The sequence below is a fragment of the Mytilus californianus genome, unplaced genomic scaffold (genome assembly GCF_021869535.1).
Source record: "Mytilus californianus isolate M0D057914Y unplaced genomic scaffold, xbMytCali1.0.p SCAF_20, whole genome shotgun sequence".
Classification (NCBI taxonomy): Eukaryota; Metazoa; Mollusca; class Bivalvia; order Mytilida; family Mytilidae; genus Mytilus; species Mytilus californianus.
The window spans coordinates 1869207-1891376 of NW_026262669.1; the positions used below are offsets into that span (position 1 = coordinate 1869207).

Here is a 22170-nt window from a genome sequence, read left to right on the forward strand (position 1 = left end):
AAAAGGCGCAAGCCAGGGCCGACCGTGCAAGGGCTGTATAGCCAGTCAAGGTCGTTAAAAACTTCCATTTGTATGTTTAGTGTTTATTGACCATGCACCAGAAACAGCATCACATCCATTATAAATATAGCTTTTATGATTTAAGTCCTTCCTCGTGGCTGATGCACGAACTCGGATCTAAATATAACTGTTGTAAAAAGTTTATTTTGTCCAAATACAAAGATTCAAAAGGGCATTACTTAAAACTGATCACATTGTTATCATCAATGTCATTTGAAAAATGATAATAATATTAATAAAAAGTCGAGAAGAACCAATTTTATGAATTGTTTTTATCAGATATGAGACTTTGACCCCAAAAGATATTTTACCCATATTAACACCTTAAAAATAGACATCTTGTAACAAAATATCTTTTTAGGTAAAGCCTTGATAAGAAAAAACGAATACAACCCAGGAACTTTACTGAAGAAAGATTTCCAAAACATCAACGCTTGCAAAAACGAAAAAGAAAGTAAAAACATGGACCTGTCAAAGAGAGGCGAAATATACCAAAGGGACATTCAAACTCATAAAAGTAGAAAATAAAATGACAACGGCATTGCTAAAAAAGTAAAAAGACCAATAGACAAACAACAGTACACAAAACACAACATACAAAACTAAAAACTGAGCAACATGAACCCCACCAAAAACTGGGGTGATCTCAGGTGCTTCGGAAGGGTAAGCAGATCATGCTCCACATGTGACACCCGTCGTGCTACTCCTATAAAATACGTTGATAAGTTATATAAAGTGATTAGACATCACGGAATAGCGTATTGGTAATTGACTCTTATCTAACCCTAAGACATCACCAAATTGTAGACCATCGGTCATGTAAAATTTGCTAACCCTGACAATTGACCGAATGTCAAAGAAATGTAAATATGCACATATAATGAAGCTAATCAAATATATGGTGCAACTAAAGCCTTAACTATTTATATCGATTAGCATTCGTGTTCCATTCGTTCATCGTGTTTTTGATTTTATCAGGTTTTAAGGACTTGCCACTTTTTGAATCTACCTTGCAGTTTGGTATTTTTGTTATTACTGTTGACGTGCTGACGTAGGTTGTTTCCCTTTGTATCAAACCACAAATATTTGACGTTAGAACCAAGGCATTGAAATCTTCGTAAAATGGAAATAGCTGAATACAGATGCCGACTTTCCGTAAATATGTAACCGTCTTAATTCCCACACGGGAATTCCAATATTTGAGGTTTTGCGCCGGTAAACATTAGCTCAGTGTTTATATAAACATTTCTGTGTAATAATCAAACACAATTACGGGTAATAAAACAGATTTAAATATTTGTCAGATGATTTTATTTACACAACTATTGTTGGAGTTGTTGGCAGATTTTAATGAACAATTAGTAAGAGAAATGAAATATATTATATTACTAAATACTTGTATTATGTAAAATTATTTAAGTTTGCTAACACAAGTATATAGATATTAAAGATTGATTATGAGAAAGTGATATTTTCACGTTTATGACAATGCAGAAATAAACACAAATAAATTAAAAGTAAAATAATAAATAAATTACGCTTCAAAAGAAGAAAATTTATAGCCTTGTTATTATTTTATCTTAGTTTTTATGAACAGTTTTAATATTAGCATGTCAAAAACATTTTCATTTAAATTTAAAGGCCAGCGATAGGCCATAGTGACTTTCTTTATTATGTATTAGAAGATGAGCTCTTCAAAGCTTAATTTACAACCAATATGGACGCATTTACGGTTAGTAACAGGTAAAAACCAAGCTTTCTCCTTTAGTATTAGTAGGCAGATAAAGGCGGCCTTTGTGGTTGGGGGTGGGGGGTTCCTCTCATCAAACAATCACAGACCATTTTACCTTGTATAAACTTTAATTCAGTGATGGTTTGAGATAAGCTTCATTTAGACAAACATTGCAATTAGTCTTAAAAAGCATTTTGTTCCACCAACATTTCCGCTATGAAGGCTTTCCAGTTTGTTGCAAGTTTTGCCCAATAATGAAACAAATACACACATCTTAATACTCCTTGCTGTTTTCACATATAGTTCTTTGACATGAAAACAGGAGAGTATATATTGAAATATTCTATAATTTCCATTTATCAGTTTATAAGATTGCATTGTGACATGGAAACAAATGGTGCTAATTGCAAAGTTGACAGCCAGAAAAACTGTTGTCAAATATATATCATCAGGGTGATAATCACGTTCTTATTGCCCGGTTATTCCACCAGAGACATAGTGTAATCTAAAAGTATTTGCTAAGTCATCATTATTTAAACATTTATTGCCCTATTCAGCCAGGATCATATACGGTGTCTGCGGGACTGTAATCAGTGTTTTATTGAGATCTTTATTTACTTTGCCTTGATCCGAATTGTAATATCTACGATTGCTTCACACCCAAAATCTTTTATCAGTTCAAGAAAAGATTTGGAAATACTGGTATGCAAACTGCATTATACTCCTGTAATCTGGTTATGTATTAATAAGCCATAAACAAGTTAACGGGTTATAAAACATTTATATATACCAAGATTATATACGAAAGTCGTCGCCGTAAGTCAAAGACACGCTTCTTATGCGAATGGCGGCAAATTCGGTTTCATATCCATTTAAACAATATATTTAAGAGTTGTTTTGTTATTTTGAAAAGGAGACAAAACTTTTTAGTTCTATAGTTGAAAGTTTTGATTTCGATAAAATAATTATTCATAATTAAACTAAGTTTTATTTTTTTACTCTGTCTATATATTTCAGAATTAAAACAGGTTTTTTATTTCCACTAGCCAATATATTCAGAATTAAACCAGGTTTTATATTTCTACTCGGTCTATATATTCAGAATTAAGCCAGGTGTTATATTAACGCTGAATGGCATTATGCATTACATGAAATATAAATAGTCTGACAAATTTGTGTCAAGACATTAATGTAAAAAACAATCCAAAACGTTGCAAAAGGTCATGATTTTCTCTGACTGTTAATGACGTCTTTACTCTAAATCCATTGAATTTTGAATGTGTACTGATTGATACAATAGTCTAATATACGTGATTTGTTTTATTAGTTGAGTTGGCTTTAAACTAGCTGTCAATAACTGCGAGTATTGAATTTCTCGGATCTGCAATTTGTGTCCTTTTTGTTGTTATTGGTGTATAAATACCCTGCCACGTCCGGTCTGTGTTTTTTAGATATTTTTCTGCTTTGTATCGATCTGATGAGTTAAGTCATTTTCAGCTGATTTGTATAGTGTGTTCTTATGTTGTGCTGTAACACCACTGTCCCAGGTTAGAGGGAGGGTTGAGCGCTCACAAACATGTTTATCCCCGCCACATTCTTTTATATGTGCCTGTCCCAAGTCAAGAGACTGTAGTTCAGTGGTTGTCGTTGATTCATGTCTGTCATATTTTTTTTTCGTAAATTGTTTTGTTATAAATTAAGCCGTTAGTTTTCTCAATTGAATTGTTTCATATTTTTCATGTCAGGGCCTTTTATAGCCGATTATACTGTATGGGTTTTTCTCATTGATGAAGGCCGTACGGTTGCCTTTAATTGCTTACATCCACTTCATTTGAACTTGGGTGGATAGTTGTCTCATACACCTTATCGCTATTCCCGCTTGACCCGAGAATCTGTCCCGCTCGAAATTTTGACGTCATACAACAATCACTTTTCCATTGTGGCGTCAGACATTTTCTATTATGACGTCATAATTTTACGGGAAATTATGTGATGTCCAGTAATGGCGGACAAATAGCGATAAGGTGTATTGGCAATCATACCACATCTCCTTATTTTTTATATAGAAGTCCACAAAATAACATTGTTCAAAATGTTAAAATTCCAACGAGACAACTATCCACCGTAGACTAAATGACGTAGGTGCTAGTTGTTTCTATAGCATTATTTTTTTTTATATTTCTAGTCAATATAAATTGACATACAGAAATGTGATTTAAATTTCATCATATCTTCTTTCTTGACACGTTATTTAAAAACAAGAAGGTATAAGATAACTATTGCAGGAGAATTTAAAAAAAAGATACAGATACAAACAATTTCAATACGAGCTGTTGGAACATGTCAAAATTTGTATAAAAATTTTGGAAAATTATAGATGTGATTTGACATTGAAAGTCATTCAAGGTCATTTGCAACCATTTGACCTCGTGATAGAGTAAACCAATTTTTAAACCCAAATCAAACAAAAATATACAGAAACTTTAATAAGAGAATGCAAATAAAAGGTAAAACAAAATAATCTTGTTTCAATACCAACAAAATGTCTGTACGGGCAGCAGAAATCTGAGTTGACAATTTTTTTTCTTTATGAAATATAAAAATTGTGTGTATTTGACATTGACAAGTTAGTTCAGGATACGAGGAAATGTTGACTTTATATAGGAAAAAACAGAAGAAAAACGAAGATGCTTTCGGTAATTTTTTTTAATAAATTTTGGATTTTTAAATATTTTTGCCTTGAGCATCACCGAAGAAACATTTATTGTCGAAATGCGCATCGGGTGCAGAATATTTGGTACCGTTAATGTTATTAAAATTTTCAAGAATACACAGAGGAAAAAAATGAAACCGCCGCCTTGTACCAGTCACCGAGTACAACAAGCATTGTAGCAATTTCGGTAATAAGCTACACTCTTTATTATCCGAAAAGACTATCAAATCAGTTTAATGGATTTTAAATAAACTTTAATCGGAAATCTATTTATTATTATAACAATATAATATTAGTGAAAGTCGATCTTCCTGTCATTGTATACCCAATAGATTAACCTCTAATCTCTGAGGACTACTTATGACAGACAGTAGGCTTATCTCATCAAAGTTAAACATAGACAATAAATAATTAAAAATCAAATCATTACTGCACTGTCTCTTTTGGTCGGCAGACATATCATAAAAGCTTGTTGGTATTAAGACGTTTATGCTGGATTATAATTCAAATATGGGGAACGCCCTATTTGGTAATCCCTGCAGATTTTCTTTTGATATTTTTTTAACAACTGTAATAATTGCATTGCTTTTGAAAAATTCAGTTGTTAAATTTCAATCAGTTTACTTTTTGGGCGGTGTCCTTAAAATTGATCCTTTGATATTGAAAGGCGACCTGTTAATCGATTTTGACGTATTTATATGAGTAATAAATTGATGTGTTTTACTGTCTATTGCAATACTAAATATTGGGTCACATAAACACTTAATTTCACAAAATTAAAAGAAAAAAAAAAACAAACTATTTCATAGATTACACATTCTATATTTCTGTTTTTCATGGTGACAGTTGGTGTATATTGTAGTTCCAAAATAATCAGTTGTCCCCCTTTTTGAAAAATTTAGATAGCGTATGACATAACTTTGCAGCCTTTTGTTGCTGAATTATCCTTATTTCTATGAGAAATACAGAAAATGAATGTTAATGAAACCGTATTTATTTTTAAGAAAGAATATAACAAAAGATAAATGTCCTGTGTCCTAGCTGAAGTAAGTCATAAAACCTCAACGACAACATGTAAGACACCAACAATTCATCTTTTGTGGAAAATGATGGGGGAGCAAGGGTTTGAAAAAAATGTTTGATTTTAAATTTCTTGAAAAACATGATTTTGTTTGAGGTTAGTGAAAAAATATAGTTTCTTTTCATTGAAAATTATGGAAAAATAATTTCACATTTAGTTTATCAAAATTTTCTTTGTTATGGATTTCTTTAAACATCAACCATCAATAATAATATGTTTAAAATGTAAAACTGTATGGCAGCAAACGTGCTTGTAAGAAAGGGGAGATAAATCTTACAACTTATACAAAGGTCAAATAAATCAATCAAGTTGCGAGAAGTCTATTGACACAAAATATTACACGTTTTAATGGATAAATTATTATCTACTGTTTGTAAATTTAAATAATCCCCGTGTAAGTGTAAACATTTAAAACAAAAACACCGACATTATAAATATTTAGTTAAACATGTAATGCACAAGTCAAACTGTTTACCCTGTTTATGTAAAGTTGATTATATTTGTCGCCATGATTTTATCAACAAAAGGTTTTAGGGATACAGTTCGTGTGCCAAGTAGGATATACGTTGTAAAAACAAGAAACGTGATATAGGAAATCATGATTAGGAGATTTTATCCAAAATGATAAAAAAATGAAAACAACACGTTATAAATGTCATGCGTCCGAAGCGCTTTCCTGGATTTACCTTCATCAGGAACGCTCAAAGACGAATATTCGAAAGCCAAGGATGTATAAGGACCGAAAACGTAATACCGATAAATGTACAGACATATACATACACAAAATTTCGGACTCTTCTTCATCTATTCCACATCCGTAACATGTTAAAAATATATAACAATAAGCTCATTATTGCGGGAAACAGAGAAAAGAAGGTAAAATAAAAAAATGATGACTGAAACATTTGAAAACGAACTGCGAGAATATGGGAGAATTTAAGAAAAAAAGTTGGAAATTGAAAGATTATATCATATTGGAATCAGCGTGAACATAAACATTGCGTATTGACTTAAAACACTGGGGTGGGGTAGGGGTGGGGACGATGGGAGTGGGGAAGTAATGTATACATTACATAAGACGATTCTTCGTAGAAAAACAACTCTTTGTCTGTTTGGAGTTTTTGCGATTACATGTTTTCCCGTCTTCGTTTGTATATTTAAATTAATTTACGAGTTTTGACAATATGTATCGATTTAACTTTAGTGCCTCGGACGATGCCTCCTCTTCTCTGGGATTAGATATGAAGTTTAGTGACTTGGATACGGCATATATTTGCATTTAACCTTTAGTACAATATATTTGAAAAGGTGATAATCTAACTCAAGTTATGCAGTCTTGGCTATCTATATCATGCCTCTTCACATGCGAAAATTGAATGAAACCAATTTTTCTATTGAATTGACAAGTCAACGGTACAAGGATTTTTCACTCTTTTCGTCTTTTTCAGCACAGCAATGTTAGAAGTGTGTGTTTTTTCTTGCAAATATCTTTCTCTCGGTAGGATTCAAGCCGAGCTGTTGGGATTTCAGGCAATACTACATACACTTTAGAGTACCCTGCCAACTAGGCTGTACACAAATTGCTCAAAAAGATGCTCAGGCTTTTGTTTTCTTTGCTGTCTTTTGTGTACTGTTGTCGTATTTTGATCGTTTTTCGTTTTTTGTCATGGAATTGTGAGTTTCTTTCTGACTTCAGAGTTTGCATATTCCTGTGATATCTTTCGTCTACCTTAGGGAGCTACCATTTGATTTTTATGGGGGGGCTAGGATGAAATTTGAAAAAATAGGCAGGACAGGAGTTTTGAGTAAAAAAAAGGCAGGATGAGACACTTTGCAAAAAAAAAAGGCAGGATGACAATTTATCTAAAAAAAGTCAGGATAAACTAAAAAAAAAAGGCAGGACCGAATAGAGTGAAAAATAAAAAGGCAGGACAGAGATAACAACTAAAAAAAAAATGCAGGACAAAATTTTTCATCCTAGCCCCCCCCCCCCCCATAAAAATCAAATGGCAGCTCCCTTATGGACTTTTAATTTGGTTGGGCTGAATTCCTAAAATGTAGTATACGGAGAAAGTCATATAAAAAAAATACTTTATTGAATATATATAAGTTTTTTGTTTTCTGCTTACTAATAAGACAAAGCTATTTTTAAAAATAAACTTGATATGTAAAAAAATATTGTCATAAAATTACATCATTTAATCAACATTACCATTAGAACAACAGTCTGTATTAAAACTAAAATCTTAAAATTGTCGCACATGAACTGGAATAAACTATTTAATATGTTAATATGTACAACATAAATGATTTTACAGATAACAAATATAAAAACATTAAGTAAATAAATAAATAACTTTGCAAACTATATGAAGTACCCCCCCCCCCCCTTCTCTCTCTCTCTCTCTCTCTCTCTCTCTCTCTCTCTCTCTCTCTCTCTCTCTCTCTCTCTCTCGTGCGTACCAAATATTAAGTAAATAAATAAATAACTCTGCAAACTCTATGGTAACATGAAATATCCCTCTCTCTCTCTCTCTCTCTCTCTCTCCGTCATCATTCAAAAGCTTAGTAATTCGAAGCCTATTCCTATGGTAAAAAGTTTAATCAAGTAATTACTTTATTAATGAAAGTTAGACTTGTATACAAGAGAGAAGAAACACCGAGAGAAGCAAGATCGCCATTAATTAAGTCAGATATGGGTAAACGTCAATGACATTCGTGACAGGTAGAGGACTAGTATTACGATATGAAAGTAATCAATGTTATTTTGAAGGAGTTTATTTAAATTTGTTTATAAAAAAACAGCACTTTATAAATTTCATGCGTCAGAAGCGCTATTCAGGATTTTCTTTCATCAGGAACGTTCAAAGTCGATTATTTGAATGCTAATGATGTCTAAGAACCGAAACAGTTGCAGAGCTGTATGACAAAAAAACCCTGAAAATTGCGAATTCATCTCAGGTCAACTTTGCCTGAAGTAGTTGAAACCTTATTTTTTTACTCACTCACAAAATAAGTTAACTCGGACTTGATGTTAAGTTTGTGTGTAATTTATATCAAGAAAATTCCGTGAAATTAACCATTATGACTTATAATGTGAAAGTAATGCTCTAATCAAAAGCCCTTTTTAATGCCCACCAATAAAAAAAGTAAAATACATTTGAGTAATGAAATTATTTATTTGTTTTAAATTTTGACTAATGTTATTTCCAGGCGAAAAATCAACACCTGTTGGTAAGACGATAAAACGCCTAATTCTTCCAAATATGAGATTGTTTCCAGTTGCATGAAGTTCAAGAAGATTAAAATTTTATATACCAGTACTAAATATTCCTGGATCAAGTATGACTGATTGGAAAATCGATCACAACACTGAACACGGTCAAATGAACACATACGGGTGCTGAAGATCACATACATGTTTTTATGAGCACATGCAGGTGCTAACGAACACATACAGATTCTAATGAACACATACAGGTGATAATGAAAACATACACATCCTTAGGAACAAATACAGGTGCTCATAAACACATAGATGTGCTAATGAACACACACATATGATAATGAACACATACATGTGTTATTGAACACGTACATGTGTTATTGAACACATACAGGAGCTATTGAACACACCCATTTGCTATTGAAGACATACAGGTGCTATTGAACTGATACAGGTAGTATTGAACTGATACAGGAGCTATTGAACTGATACAGGTGCTAAGACATGTGCATCTTCAGGAACATAACAATTAACAAATATAGGTATCAATGAACACATTAATGAACAAATAAACGTGAAAAGGAAAGCACAAATAAACAAAGACAGCGCACAAATGAACAAGGAAGAATTAAAATAAATACTTCTCTCTACGGTCATAAGATTAAAAATCACTTAATACAATAAAAAATTAACAACGCTGATTACCCATTTTGTAATTTATATATGAAATGTAATAATGAAGGCGAAGTTATTTTTCAAACATAACTACTGGCCGTTTCATACTAGTATACTGTATATGCTTTTTTTGTTATTGTTCTGTAGCAGTTTTTTACTATGAAAAAAAATAAATGTTATGGAAAGGACTTCTTTAGAGTTAAGTAGAAAACATAGAAAATGGAAAACGGATTCGGTACAGTTTGCTTAAACATTAAAAAAGTATTATGACATAATTCTTTAAGATGTGATCTGATTATAAGTATATTACATTAACAACGAACCATACTATGTATTTTTAATAGAAATTATACTTAAGAGCTATGGAAACGATTTGTCAGTTATTATTAAAACTAGAATATTGTTTTGGATTCAAATGTTTTGTATACATTTTTGCCTTACACAAAATCCTGTTCTGTATTCAATAATACATAGATACATTATCAAGCAAAAAAAGAAAGTATCTTCCTTTCGCTTGTGAACGATTACCATGAATCATGACGTCAGTTGATTACGTCAATCGCGGATTGATTTACGCTTGGGTGTTAATTTCTCTGGTTGTACGTTCTGATTTTCCCTTGGCATCAGATCACTCTTTAATTTGATGTCAGTTGATGCCGACAGCAGATGACGTCAGTCGCAGATTGATTTACGCTTGGATGTTAATATCTCCTGTTGTACGTTCTGATTTTCCCATGGCATCAAATCACTCTTTAATTGGATGTCAGTTGATGCCGACAGCATATGACGTCAGTCGCGGATTGATTTTCGCTTGGATGTAGATGTCTCTTGTTGAACGTTTTGGTTTTCCCATGGCATCAGATCACCAAACGTCTTTCTTTTGGGTGACAATTTTGAAGTAATGTTCACATCAAAATCAAATACTTTCTTGAGCGTTGGCGAACCTGTATTTCTAAATAAATAGAACAGTTTTATTAAAACATTATTCTGAAAATTCAGAAATTTAGTAATATCAGCGTATAATACGGACATAGGAAAAAGAACGATGCTTGCAGTTTACATTAAAGGTACTACACATGTTTCCTGCGAACAATTAAATCCATCTCACATGCATTATCCGAATGTACCAAATTGTGTTATTAATTACACCCTAAACACTCTCATTATCAAAAAAAAAAAAAAAAAAGACATAGATATTTAGCTGTTATTTTTCTAATATATTTAACAGATATAGGAAGATGTGGTATGAGTGCCAATGAGACAACTCTCCATCCAAGTTAAAATTTATAAAAGTAAACCATTATAGGTCAAGGTACGGCCTTCAACACGGAGCATTGGCTCACACCGAACAGCAAGCTATAAAGGGCCCCAACATGTTAATAAAAATAAGAGAATGTGGCATGACTGCCAATGATACAACTATCTACCAAAGACTAAAATGAAACGTATGTGAAATACATACAGGAGCTTCTTAGGGGGAACGAAAAGAAGCTAGCATTATCCTCTAACTTTACGTTTCACTATATAGATAATATTCTCCCAATAAATAATTCAGGTTGGTGAACGCATCGAGAACAACGAACTTTAAATAAAACATATAACAGATAAGCCTGCCTCATATCTAGAAATTGACAATGAGGGTCGGTTGAGTACAACTCTTTACGACAAGAGAGATGATTTCAGCTTCCAAATTGTGAACTTTCCATTTCTATGTAGCAACATTCAGCATTTGTTCAGGTAGAACCTGCATATGAGGTATTTACCTCCCAGTTCATACGATATTCTAGAGTTTGCATTTTCTGTCATTGTTTCATTGATAGAGGATTGCTGCACACAAGGAAGCTATTAAAATGAGAGTTCCAAGTGGTAAATTTGAAATAATCGAAAATTTTCATCCTCGCCACCACGAGTTGGTTGACCTTTATGGAATATTTGTTTTAGAGATGACGACGGATATGTTACAATTGACGTAAACTCGTCCTCTCTTTATCGATCGGGACCTTTCGAATTATAGTATTAAGTCTAGACTTATCACCGGGTTTGTAATTACACAAGCAACACGACGGGTGCCATATGTGGAACAGGATCTTGTTACCCTATCGCAGCACTTGAGATCACCACCAGTTTTTGGTGGGGTTCATGTTGCTCAGTTGTAGGTTTGTTATGTTGTGTTTTGTATACTGTTTATTTTCTGTTAGTTTTGGGTAAATAATTAACTATACGGATGTACCGATTATCAGGAATTTCACATATTGATAGATTATGGAAACAGTAGTTAACCGAACAAAATATAAATCAATAAAACAAATAAATAAAGGGGGAAAGTAACGAACTCCAAACAGTTGTATTAATCAGTGTCCAACTGGAAAACCGACAAAGGTAGACCCGATGAGTGAATGACAATGATAGATAATTTGAAATCTTAATTAGCTCATACTTACATTTCTTGGAACACTTTACGTGGTGACAATTCTCCGATATTGGAGAAAGAAAACTTTCTTTCTTTTGAAAATGGTGAATTAGAAAGCTGCGACATCCAGGAAGGACTTGGAGAAGGTGACTGATTAACACTTGGGGCTGATTGACTGCGCATGTGTATTATAGCTAGGGCGGAAGGTTTCACTTTTTTTCTCGGTGATGTGTCTCTTATATAGTTTTCTTTAGAAGAGCTACACACGCTGGCTATTTCAGTATCACTTTTAGAAAGAGTCGTGTTCAGTTTCGGTGATTTTATCTCTCCTGAAATATATTTATGGATTTTGGATTACTGATAGATTTCGTACTTTGATTTAGGACTTTTGATATCTTTGATGGGAGAGGCATGAATAGCAAGAGATGCTTACCCTGTCGATGGATCTGGTGCGCGTGCAAATCGCTTTTCAGGATCTTCCTTCATCAGGAACGTTCAAGTCCAAAAAATTAAAAGTGAAGGATATATATAATTGAAAACATGCGAAACTTGTAGGCAAACAAGGAATATTCAAATCACATCGTTAGAAGTTGAAAAAGGACGTGTTTAGTTTCATTATTTAAAAAAAAAATGATTAGATAACTTACTTATCAGTAGTTCCGATCTTGCTCGATGATATACTTCTTTAGATATAACCACTTCAAGTCTAGCCGTACTAGCACCATATTTATGTTTTAACTCATCCGTTATGAAGGCCGAATTAAACATTTCTTTTAATCTTCCAGATAAATATATTTCCCATAAGTCATCTAGTGCTAATAATGTCGGACAATTAAACAAAAATATGATACTTCCAGAAAATATGTCGTCGATGACACGGCCATATTTGCACATTGATTTGATCTCACAAAGAACCTTGACGGAATCGAAAATTTGTTCTCGGGTTTCTGTCGCCTCAGTGTTGAATCTATCAAATGAATATTCACTAGAGTCCCGCCTTCTTATCTTTTTATATGCGTCACGTGCCATTTCCAAAATAGCGCTTTCAATGTTTGCACAACGACAAGTTTTTCCTTCAGGATGTTGGACCTTTTTAAGAGCTGATTGGAGACATCGAGATTTATCCGATACTTCATCTTCTTCTTCACAGTTCACACAAACTTCAACATCACCTGAAAATAACAATGCTTCACAGTTCACACTAATTTTAATGTAACATGAACATAACAATGCTTCACAGTTCACATAAATTTTAATGTCACATGACAATAACAATTGTTAACATTTTGCACAAATTTCAATGTCACATGACCATAACAGTGCTTCACCCTTCATAAAACCCTCAACATCACCTAAAACTAACAATGCTTCACAGATCAAACAAATTCTAATACCTCATCATACTAACAATGCTTCATATTTCACACACACACACACACATACGTCAATGTCACCTAAAACTAACAGTACATTTTGAATTAAAGCTACCTTCCATTATTGTTGTCGTGATGGTCTCAAAAAATATAAAACTGTATCCGTAAGGTTATAAGTACAGCAGACCCTAAAAAGCTATGACCATTTGTCGTCATATGGGGACATTCATAATGAGGCAAACACATATTATATTGTTGCTCAGTCTTTAGTTTTCTATGTTATGTGTTATGGACTGTAGTTTGTCTTTTGGTCGTTTTTGTACTGTTTTTACCATGTCAGTGTCTTCTATTTATGATTTTGAATATCTATTTGGCATTTTCCATGTCTCTTATATTGTCTCATTATATAACTAATATAAATGATTTCTGCTTAATACTTTTCGACTTTCTAATGAGACATTATGTAAACTATTAGCTAGGTTTAGCTAGCTATTAAACAAGGTTTAATTTTCTACATAAGAAAATGCTTGTACCAAGTCAGGAATATGACTGTTGTTTTCCATTCGTTTGATGTGTTTGAGCTTTTGATTTTGCCATTTGATAAAGGTCTTTACTTGGAGTTCGGTATTTTTGTTATTTTACTATTTATATAACACAATCGACACACGAAATAATACGAACAGTTCACCTATCCCTACACAGAAGTAAAAAAATAATATTGAGCAAAATAAACCACATTAAAAATCTGCTCTTAACTCAGGTTTCATCAGCATTTAATCTTTTAAGATTTCTGTTTCAAATGTACATTTTTATTATACATCTGACGAAAAAAGACCACACTTATACACTTTTGCTTCTAATTGGTTTTATTAGCACTTCAATGTTATGTATTAGGAATTTTCAAATATTTTTTTGCATAAGTTGTCGAAATGTGCATCTGGTGCAGTAAACGTGTTACTGTTGATGTATTTACACTGAAATCAAAATTAGAATTCGTGTATTTTACAATTCAACTTAATGACACTTAATATACAGTTGATAGTGTAGAATACATTATACAGTTGTTATATCCCCGTAAAATTGTGTCAGTTTTCCAAAAAAAGTTTTTATTTATCTAAGTAATTTAAACGTGCAATTTTTTATATAATATAAATCATTGAATTTTATGATTATTTATTTTTATAATATGCAAAATTCAAAAATGAAGCAATAAAATGTAGGGTCTTAATATGTAGGTTAAATGGGTTGCCACCTATAATGAGGGTCTGGATGGGGAGCTGCATTTCTGTATTCTTTAATTTTTAAGGCAATTTTTCTCCATTCATTATACTTTTTGCCCATTATTCTCTATTCTTTATATTTTAGCACTTCATTATTCTCTGTTCTTTATTTTTTGGGTCCATTTTTCTCTATTCTAAACAACTGTCATATTCCTGACTTGGTACAGGCATTTCCTTAGGTAGAAAATGGTGGCTTGAACCTGGTTTTATAGCTAGCTAAACATCTCACTTGTATGACGGTTGCATAGAATTCCATTATATTGACAACAATGTGCGAACAAAACAAACAGACATAATAGGTAAAAATGTAAAAAATTAGGGTACAACAGTCAACATTGTGTTATAATCTTAATCACTATTACAACAAACTATGTTAAAAAAAAGGGCATATAAAAACTGTATGGACAAAGCACATTGAAAGACAAGAATACAAAAAAATGACCATAGCACAATAACACAATAGTATAAATACCAAGCCACAGCATAAGGATATAACCAAAAATGTCATTTGGTCTCTTGTGGAGAGTTGTCTCATTGGCAATCATACCACATCTTCTTTTTTATATAAACAGTAAAGGTTAAAAATGTACAAAGACAAATAAAAAGCACACAATAACACGTTATTAGGTTGATAAACAACGTCAGTAATAAAATCTATACTTCCAAGACAATCATGTATTATTGATGAAGTTGATACCGAATATTTATCAAATAGGTCTTGGTATCTCCCGATGAACGTTTTTAGAAAAAGGACGTGACGGTCTTTGACATAAACCTGGTTCATCAACTTTCTGCTTAGACACTTGTGACGTTTTATAAAATCTGAATGGCAGCTGCAAGCTATTGAATACCAAATGAATTGGGAAATGTATATCCAATATGCAGGTGAAGTTGGTATATTACTGTTAAGGTGGGAGAAATTTATAATTTCAAAATTCAAATGGTCGTTTGTCATAAATTCTGGTACTCCGATTCATATGAAGATAAGAAGAGGTCTGACTGGAGAGGACAGAAATAGAAATGCCGACAACTTGTTGAAAAAGTGTACCTTAAACGACAATTCTGTTAAGTGAAACTATGTGGATACCAATGATGAACTTTGCATGTACATTTTTTGGTTATAAAACATACATTAATATAATGGATAAATAAAATACCATGCTTTCTCTTTCTGCTTGTATCTCTTTCATATCGAGGTTGTGAATGTGAACATCCAGGCATATTACATTCACGATCATAATCTCTTTCGCTGAACCTGTTGTCAACTGTGGATGAAGACATTGGAAATCGGAAGGAGGCATGCGCTATATCAGGATGAGAAAATCTTGCTGTTTGAGGTATATCTCTTTGGTAACATCTTGTTGAACTTTGCGTTGACTTGCCCATCACATATTGAGCATGTCCTGCCGATTCATGATCATCTGCTGAGAGCACAGTCGGATTAAACATTTCAAGAAGGAGAGGAAGGTCAGCATCAGCTGCGGTGGCATATTGTTGCTCTCTGTTATCTACGCAAAGATGTTAATATTTCAGATGAATTGACATGTGCAAAAAGTCCAACCATTGCAAATAAAACGTACAAAATATTAATAAATATTTGCAATTTCTCCATTAATTTGACCAGATTAGGTGTAGATGCAACATTTGCGTTATTCAGGAATTGATTCTCTTATTTTTAAAAGGTAAAAAGCAATGGTAATTTCTACAATTTATTAATGTAATTAATTATTTATTATTTAACGTTACAAAGCACTTGCTAGTAGTGACTCAAAGCAGTCAAAGTATGTGGTTTTTTTTCAAAACAAAACTTTATGTACGTATTGGCTTGTATGCAAATGAGTAAAAACCACAAAAACAAGAATACGCCAAACTATAACCATAATCCTAAAAAATTCAACTTGACAGCTTAGACACCAAAAGCGTCTAAACAAATAAACGCTAAAACCGTCTAAAGTCAACTTTGCCCGAGGATTGCAACTTCAGTTTGAATACATTTATAAAAGTGATGAACTGGACATTTAAAATAAGTACGTAAAAAGTTTGACCATTCTAACTCTAATAAAACTTTAGATAAAAAAGGTGTCCCGGAAGTATCATACCTTTTGGGTGTTGTGCATCAACAAAAAGTCTTCTTCGAGCATCCGCTAAACCATCTTGTCTATACAAATTATGATCACCATGCTGACATTGAATGTGACCCGGATGTCGCTGTAATTTTGATGGAGAAGATGAAGTTTCGAACACATCATTGTCTACAAAAAATTCTTCTTTAATTCTCTCCTCCATTAACAGATTTTTTAGCATTTCTTTCATTTCTGCAGGACTTGACATAGATCGATACATATTTCTTACTTTATTTCTCATTCTTTCTATATCAGCTTTAGAGGGCGACAACTCGATTGCGCTATACGATCTGAACAATAAACGTTTTACGGCCTGGTCTAAAAATAATTCCTTCTCCGCATCCCCCTTAAGTAAGTGGCCATTTGAGCAGTTTCCATTCTTTGGTTGAATTTGAATTTTGTTTTGAATATTATTTTGTATATATTCATTTGCCTTTTCTCTTGCAAAGGAATCCGTATGATTTGAGAGTGAGGTTGACCTACTTAGTGTTGAATTAAATGAATTTGTTATCTTTTCAGAATCATATTCAGTATGCAGATTTTGGTTACAAAATCCTTGGCCATGTTGAATGTTCCTTTGATTAAGTAATTGATTCATTGGATTCATCTGTTTACTCGGACTTTTAATGTTTAATTTGTCCCATGGTTCTTTGGCAGGACTATGTAAAGGCAACTTGTTTGTTGAACTTCTTGATGGAGAACCATGTACTTGTGACTCCACAGTGCGTCTTATTACAGGATTTGGATACGTTTCCCGGATGGCTTTTGGAGTACTCTTGAATTTAGGTGTAAATTGTTCACCTACTATTCTCGGACTGAAAGGTAAGGGGCGTGTAATTGTTGGAGAAGGAGGAAAAACAAATCCCTTTTCTGTTACTGTACTGCCAGATACGGTTGTAGACGAAGTGTGCAAAGGAAAGGCATCACGATGAAATGATTCATGGTTGAATTCTTTTGAAAAATCATTTGCGCAAAGTGTTCGGTCAACCTCGTCACATCTAACATTACCTAAAGATTTTCCAGGACTATAACCAGTGGATGATCTTAATGTCTTGTTGAAGGGATTTGGTGAATCTTCTGAATATAATACAGTAGGTGTTGCCGGTACAAAATCGTTCACAGAATTTGGATTTGGATCCGAAACTACCCATTGTAAATTTTTAGTATATGGTTTTTCAGGTACTGTTACTAAAACTGTTTCTTTTCTGGGACTTTCTGTGAACTGAGGACTGTTTATAGTTTCTGATTTTGATTGGCTTCGCCGATTCGTTGAAATCATGAAGTTATCACCAGAACAATCACTTGTATATGTTTGGGATGCACGTATGTTTGATGTATTTAATTCTTCTTTATGAAAGTATTGAACCATATTCTCTGTAACAGTAGGTTTAACTATTTGGTTCTGATGATAAGCTTCATTCAATGAAGACGCCGGCTTGCTGCCACTAGGTAAACTCGAATATACAGAAGCTGGGGTAGAATATGTGCCATGATAAAGATCGGTATTGTCGACATCAGTAGTGGAATAGGAGTCCTGATGACGCTTTGATGGATAAATCTGCGCACGGTAATCATTAGAGTCATTGGAATCAGCTGACATTTGACGTTTGAACTTTGACTTTGGAGGATCCTGCAGCGGGAACGTCTTTGAAATTTCTGCTTGTCTTGAGATTTCGTCTGCAATAAACAATATTTGTTATTTTAAACATGGGTATAATTCTCAAAAAATGTTTTAAAACTTGTTTCTTTTACATAAATGCTAAATGAATGAAGGTATTATGATATTGGGACACTGCTTTTACGTTTGTCCTTGTAGTTTGGTTGGTTATAGTGTGTGTAATATGTGCTTAAAGAGTTTAAGATTAAGTACACACTAAAAGTGGAAGTACGTTTTCTCATAAACTATTTGTAGAACGTGGTATTGTTGATTGTTCTTGTTTGTTTTGGTTTTCAATTCAAAAACTTAAAAATAATTCATATTTCTAATTTCAACATGCAGCTATAATGACTGGTCAAAATATACATACCGTTAGCCAATGCCTCCTTGATGGCTCTTTCTATTATCTCCCGCTTCCGTTCATCTGTATAAGGTACAAATATTCCAGGTGACTTCAGCGGCCCTTGCATATGTGAATAAAAGAACTGGGAAGATGCACTGATCTCATCGTGTAAGGTATGGGATGGCGCATAGTTGTCTAAATCAGTGTTGATCGTTAATGGTGACATAGGTCGCGAAATGAATGCAGTAGGTGCCTGTTGTTTAGTTGTTGATGACATTGTAGTTTTATCGCCATCACGTGACCTACTTCTACCTGAAAACTGTCTTAATGGTAAATCGTGTTCCACATGTGGACCTTCTGTCGACTACAAGAATAAATTAACTATAATCAACAATATATTTCTTTTTAAAACACATTGATGTAAATGAAACCTTTGAATATATACAACTATTTGTCAGAATTGCAATTAACACACCCTAGAACATGATTAACCTTTATAGACAAACAAAACCCAAATTACGACTCGAAATCAACGCATTGTTCCTATGTTAACTCTACGAAACAAACAGATACCTATTTGCACGCTTGTTTTTATTATAAAAAAACGTGTATTAACGTTTCGTTGATATTGCCAAAGATATGTTTTACATATTTTAATTCTCATTCAACATTTTTTCTATAATAATGGTTAAGGCGGATAATTTCTTGTCTTTAAATCAAAACTTTTAAAATGAAATATGTATAAATAAAAAAAAATGTAGAACTGTTGATAACAACTTAATTTAGTCTAGAATAGATTTTTTTTTTTTTAGGAAAGATATTCCAAAAACAATTAAAGTTGGTAAGGCACCCCTGCAACCGATTTGTTTTCTTTTTGTGTACTCATGAAGCAGAATAATGCAAAACCTCTTTAAGGTGGTACATAACATCACAGGGAGATAACTCTTTAAAAATCAGCTGAACGTTTTAATCACGTTATATTGTTAAGTAAATATTAAGCTTCTCAATGATCAAAATTAGTGTTTGTCGAACTGCTATATATCCAATGAAATTTTTCCGATAAAGTGTGCGGTTCAAGTTTTTTGAAATTTTTATATTTTTGTCAAAGGGTCAAAGTAAATATTTTGTCAAAATTTTATGAAAATTAAAAGAGCCAAATTAATTTTAGTCAAGATGTTTGGTACCACCTTAATTGCAATTTTTGATATACTGATGGTCTCCTTGCAGTCACTTACTTACATCTCATATATTTCCAAGAAATTACAAACAATTACAACAAAATGATATAATTATCAAGCGTCCTAAACGCTTTACCTACATCTGGATCGCAGTTGAAGAAATTTTAGACAAAAAAAGGACCTACAAATAATAAACAATAAACGATTTAACGGAAACAAGAATGTCAGGTTCATTCCTGCTTCTTCTTTTATTTGTTTCCTGTCAAGATTCGGTCCCGAGCGTACGTAATGAAAGGTGTCATACGTGTTTTTACGATTTAGTCCTCACAAAATATTTTCATTGATCTAATAGGGTCAGTTACCGTTTTATAATTATGTGTTGATTATATGAATATCTTGCAATTCATGAGCAATAAAACGAAAAGGAAGGAGATCTGGCGTTTATACTTTGTTCACAATATTTTGTTGCTTGAAAATGCACAATCATCACGTTATTCATTTAAATTTAGGGCAATCACGTGAGCGCAATATGAAACAGACTGGTTCTTCCTATAAATGTAATAATTCATGAATCAAAATATTACATTTGTCATAATGAAAAGAGTGTATACGGGAAAAACATGCGATAACATCACAATTATTACGCTAGAAAGTACATATGTCGAGATTTAAAGGGAAAACGGTAATTGAGAGCCTTTGATATTGTGCATTCAATAATAAATTATTCGTATTGAATTTAATTCACTCAGAACATATTATAAAGGAAAGAGGAAAGTGATAGTTTTTTAAAATAATTTTTACCGGTGAATTTTAATATCTTTTGTACGATTTTTAAATTAAGGTTTTTCCATCATATTTTGTATACAGTGTTGTAGTTTGACCCTCATTTCTAGTGAGACAAACGATTTGACGCTTAAGAGTCCAGGCTTCAAATCGGTTCAAAGTCGCCATGCGGCTTGGGAGATAATGTCTCAGATTTTAAACCGCGAACCGGCTTTTGTCTGAATAGTTCCAGAGCGAAACCATTAGGACCGGATGGAGCTGTATATTTATGCAACCGCAAGCAAATCCGGTCCTCTTCTGTTAAGCATTTGTTTGTTTTACTGCCGGGCGTGAAAGTTCCAGGTCTTTTTATACAAAATAAGATTGGTTATCAGGAAATAATAGTTTGGCAGAAAGGTTGGTTGGTTGTTGATTACTTAAAGTCCAGTAGAAAATATTTCATTTATGTAGAGGACATGAATAAATTAACAATGAATAAAATAGGTAGGTTCTGTAATAGAGGCCGTCCGGGATGAATATCGGGGAAGATTGGACTGTCGCTGGAAAATGAAGGTATATTGGACAGGGATAGAAATTTTGCCTTTCAACAGTCTACCTAAGGAACTCTAATAGAGTTTTTGAAATGGTTCTTAACGAGTGTTTTGCAATCTCTTTACACGGGGCATCAGATTTATCGTCCTCATTCTGACCAGAAGTAGCTGCGTACTTGTACATCCCGCACAGCCAAACGAACGCCCCACTTTGGCAAATGTTTGACTATCGGTCAGAAGAAGACCAAAGTGACCATATTTCTGTCCCCCAGTTACCTTTGGGCAAATGGGAGTTTTACAATTACATACATCAATTACTTATAGTAAGAATCATGATTTTCATCTTTAAATTTTAAGTGCTTCTGTGTTGTTTCGCTCTTTTCTCTCTCGTTCTCTTTCCCTTTTTGCTTGTTTTTTTACATATTATATTGAAAGACCACCACCATATTCTTGTTTATTCAAAATCAAGATTTGTGGAATTTTTATCATGAAACAGTGGTATGTTTCAATGTGCATTTGATCAATACACTCAACTGTACTTATTCTGGCTAAATTTAGAACTTTCAGCCTTTTAATTAAGAAAATTCCTGATCCAAACTAAATAAATGAGATACTCCTGATCACCTCTTAAAAGTATCTTTTTCTTGTACAGAAATCAAAAGATTGGGACCCTCTTCATTCTATACTATGAACTATTGAATACATGTTGTACAATCTATTTCTCTTTATCCATCTTAATTTATTTTAGGAAAAAACAATTGGTGAGGCAGTTTCCTTACTACTCAATGGAAGCTACGCCACTGGTATAATTTATAGTTCCTGTTTTATCATAACATAGTAGGAAACGCCTACACAAGCGACATAATCGGTCTCGGTCCTTTTTTAGTTCATACGATTCCCACAGGTTTTATTATTATACCTTGATTTGTATTTTCTAAATATAATTATGAGTTTTGAACGCGGAAAACTTCTGTTGCCTCTAATTTGAATCTAATTGTTAGTTCTG

At 33.0% G+C, this 22170-nt stretch overlaps 1 protein-coding gene across 1 annotated transcript; it reads right to left on the bottom strand.

The window, feature by feature from the left end:
* Positions 1-9402: 9402 nt before the first annotated feature.
* LOC127731799 (uncharacterized) lies at positions 9403-18950 on the bottom strand. Its single transcript, XM_052240640.1, has 6 exons — positions 18701-18950; positions 16650-18350; positions 15708-16058; positions 12545-13069; positions 11929-12226; positions 9403-10439 (listed from the first exon to the last, which is right to left on the bottom strand). Exons 1-6 carry the CDS (start codon positions 18948-18950, stop codon positions 10277-10279), a joined length of 3288 nt encoding a protein of 1095 aa, XP_052096600.1. The 3' UTR covers positions 9403-10276.
* Between the last annotated feature and the right edge of the window lie 3220 nt (positions 18951-22170).

Excerpts from the sequence above, each read along its gene's own strand:
- LOC127731799 (XM_052240640.1), bottom strand. The coding sequence starts at position 18,950 with ATGTCATCAACAACTAAACAACAGGCACCTACTGCATTCATTTCGCGA. Across the intron at positions 18,351-18,700 it reads CAAGGAGGCATTGGCTAACG|ACGAAATCTCAAGACAAGCA; the intron begins GTATGTATATTT and ends TGTTTATTGCAG. Across the intron at positions 12,227-12,544 it reads AAGATCGGAACTACTGATAA|GAGAGATAAAATCACCGAAA; the intron begins GTAAGTTATCTA and ends AATATATTTCAG.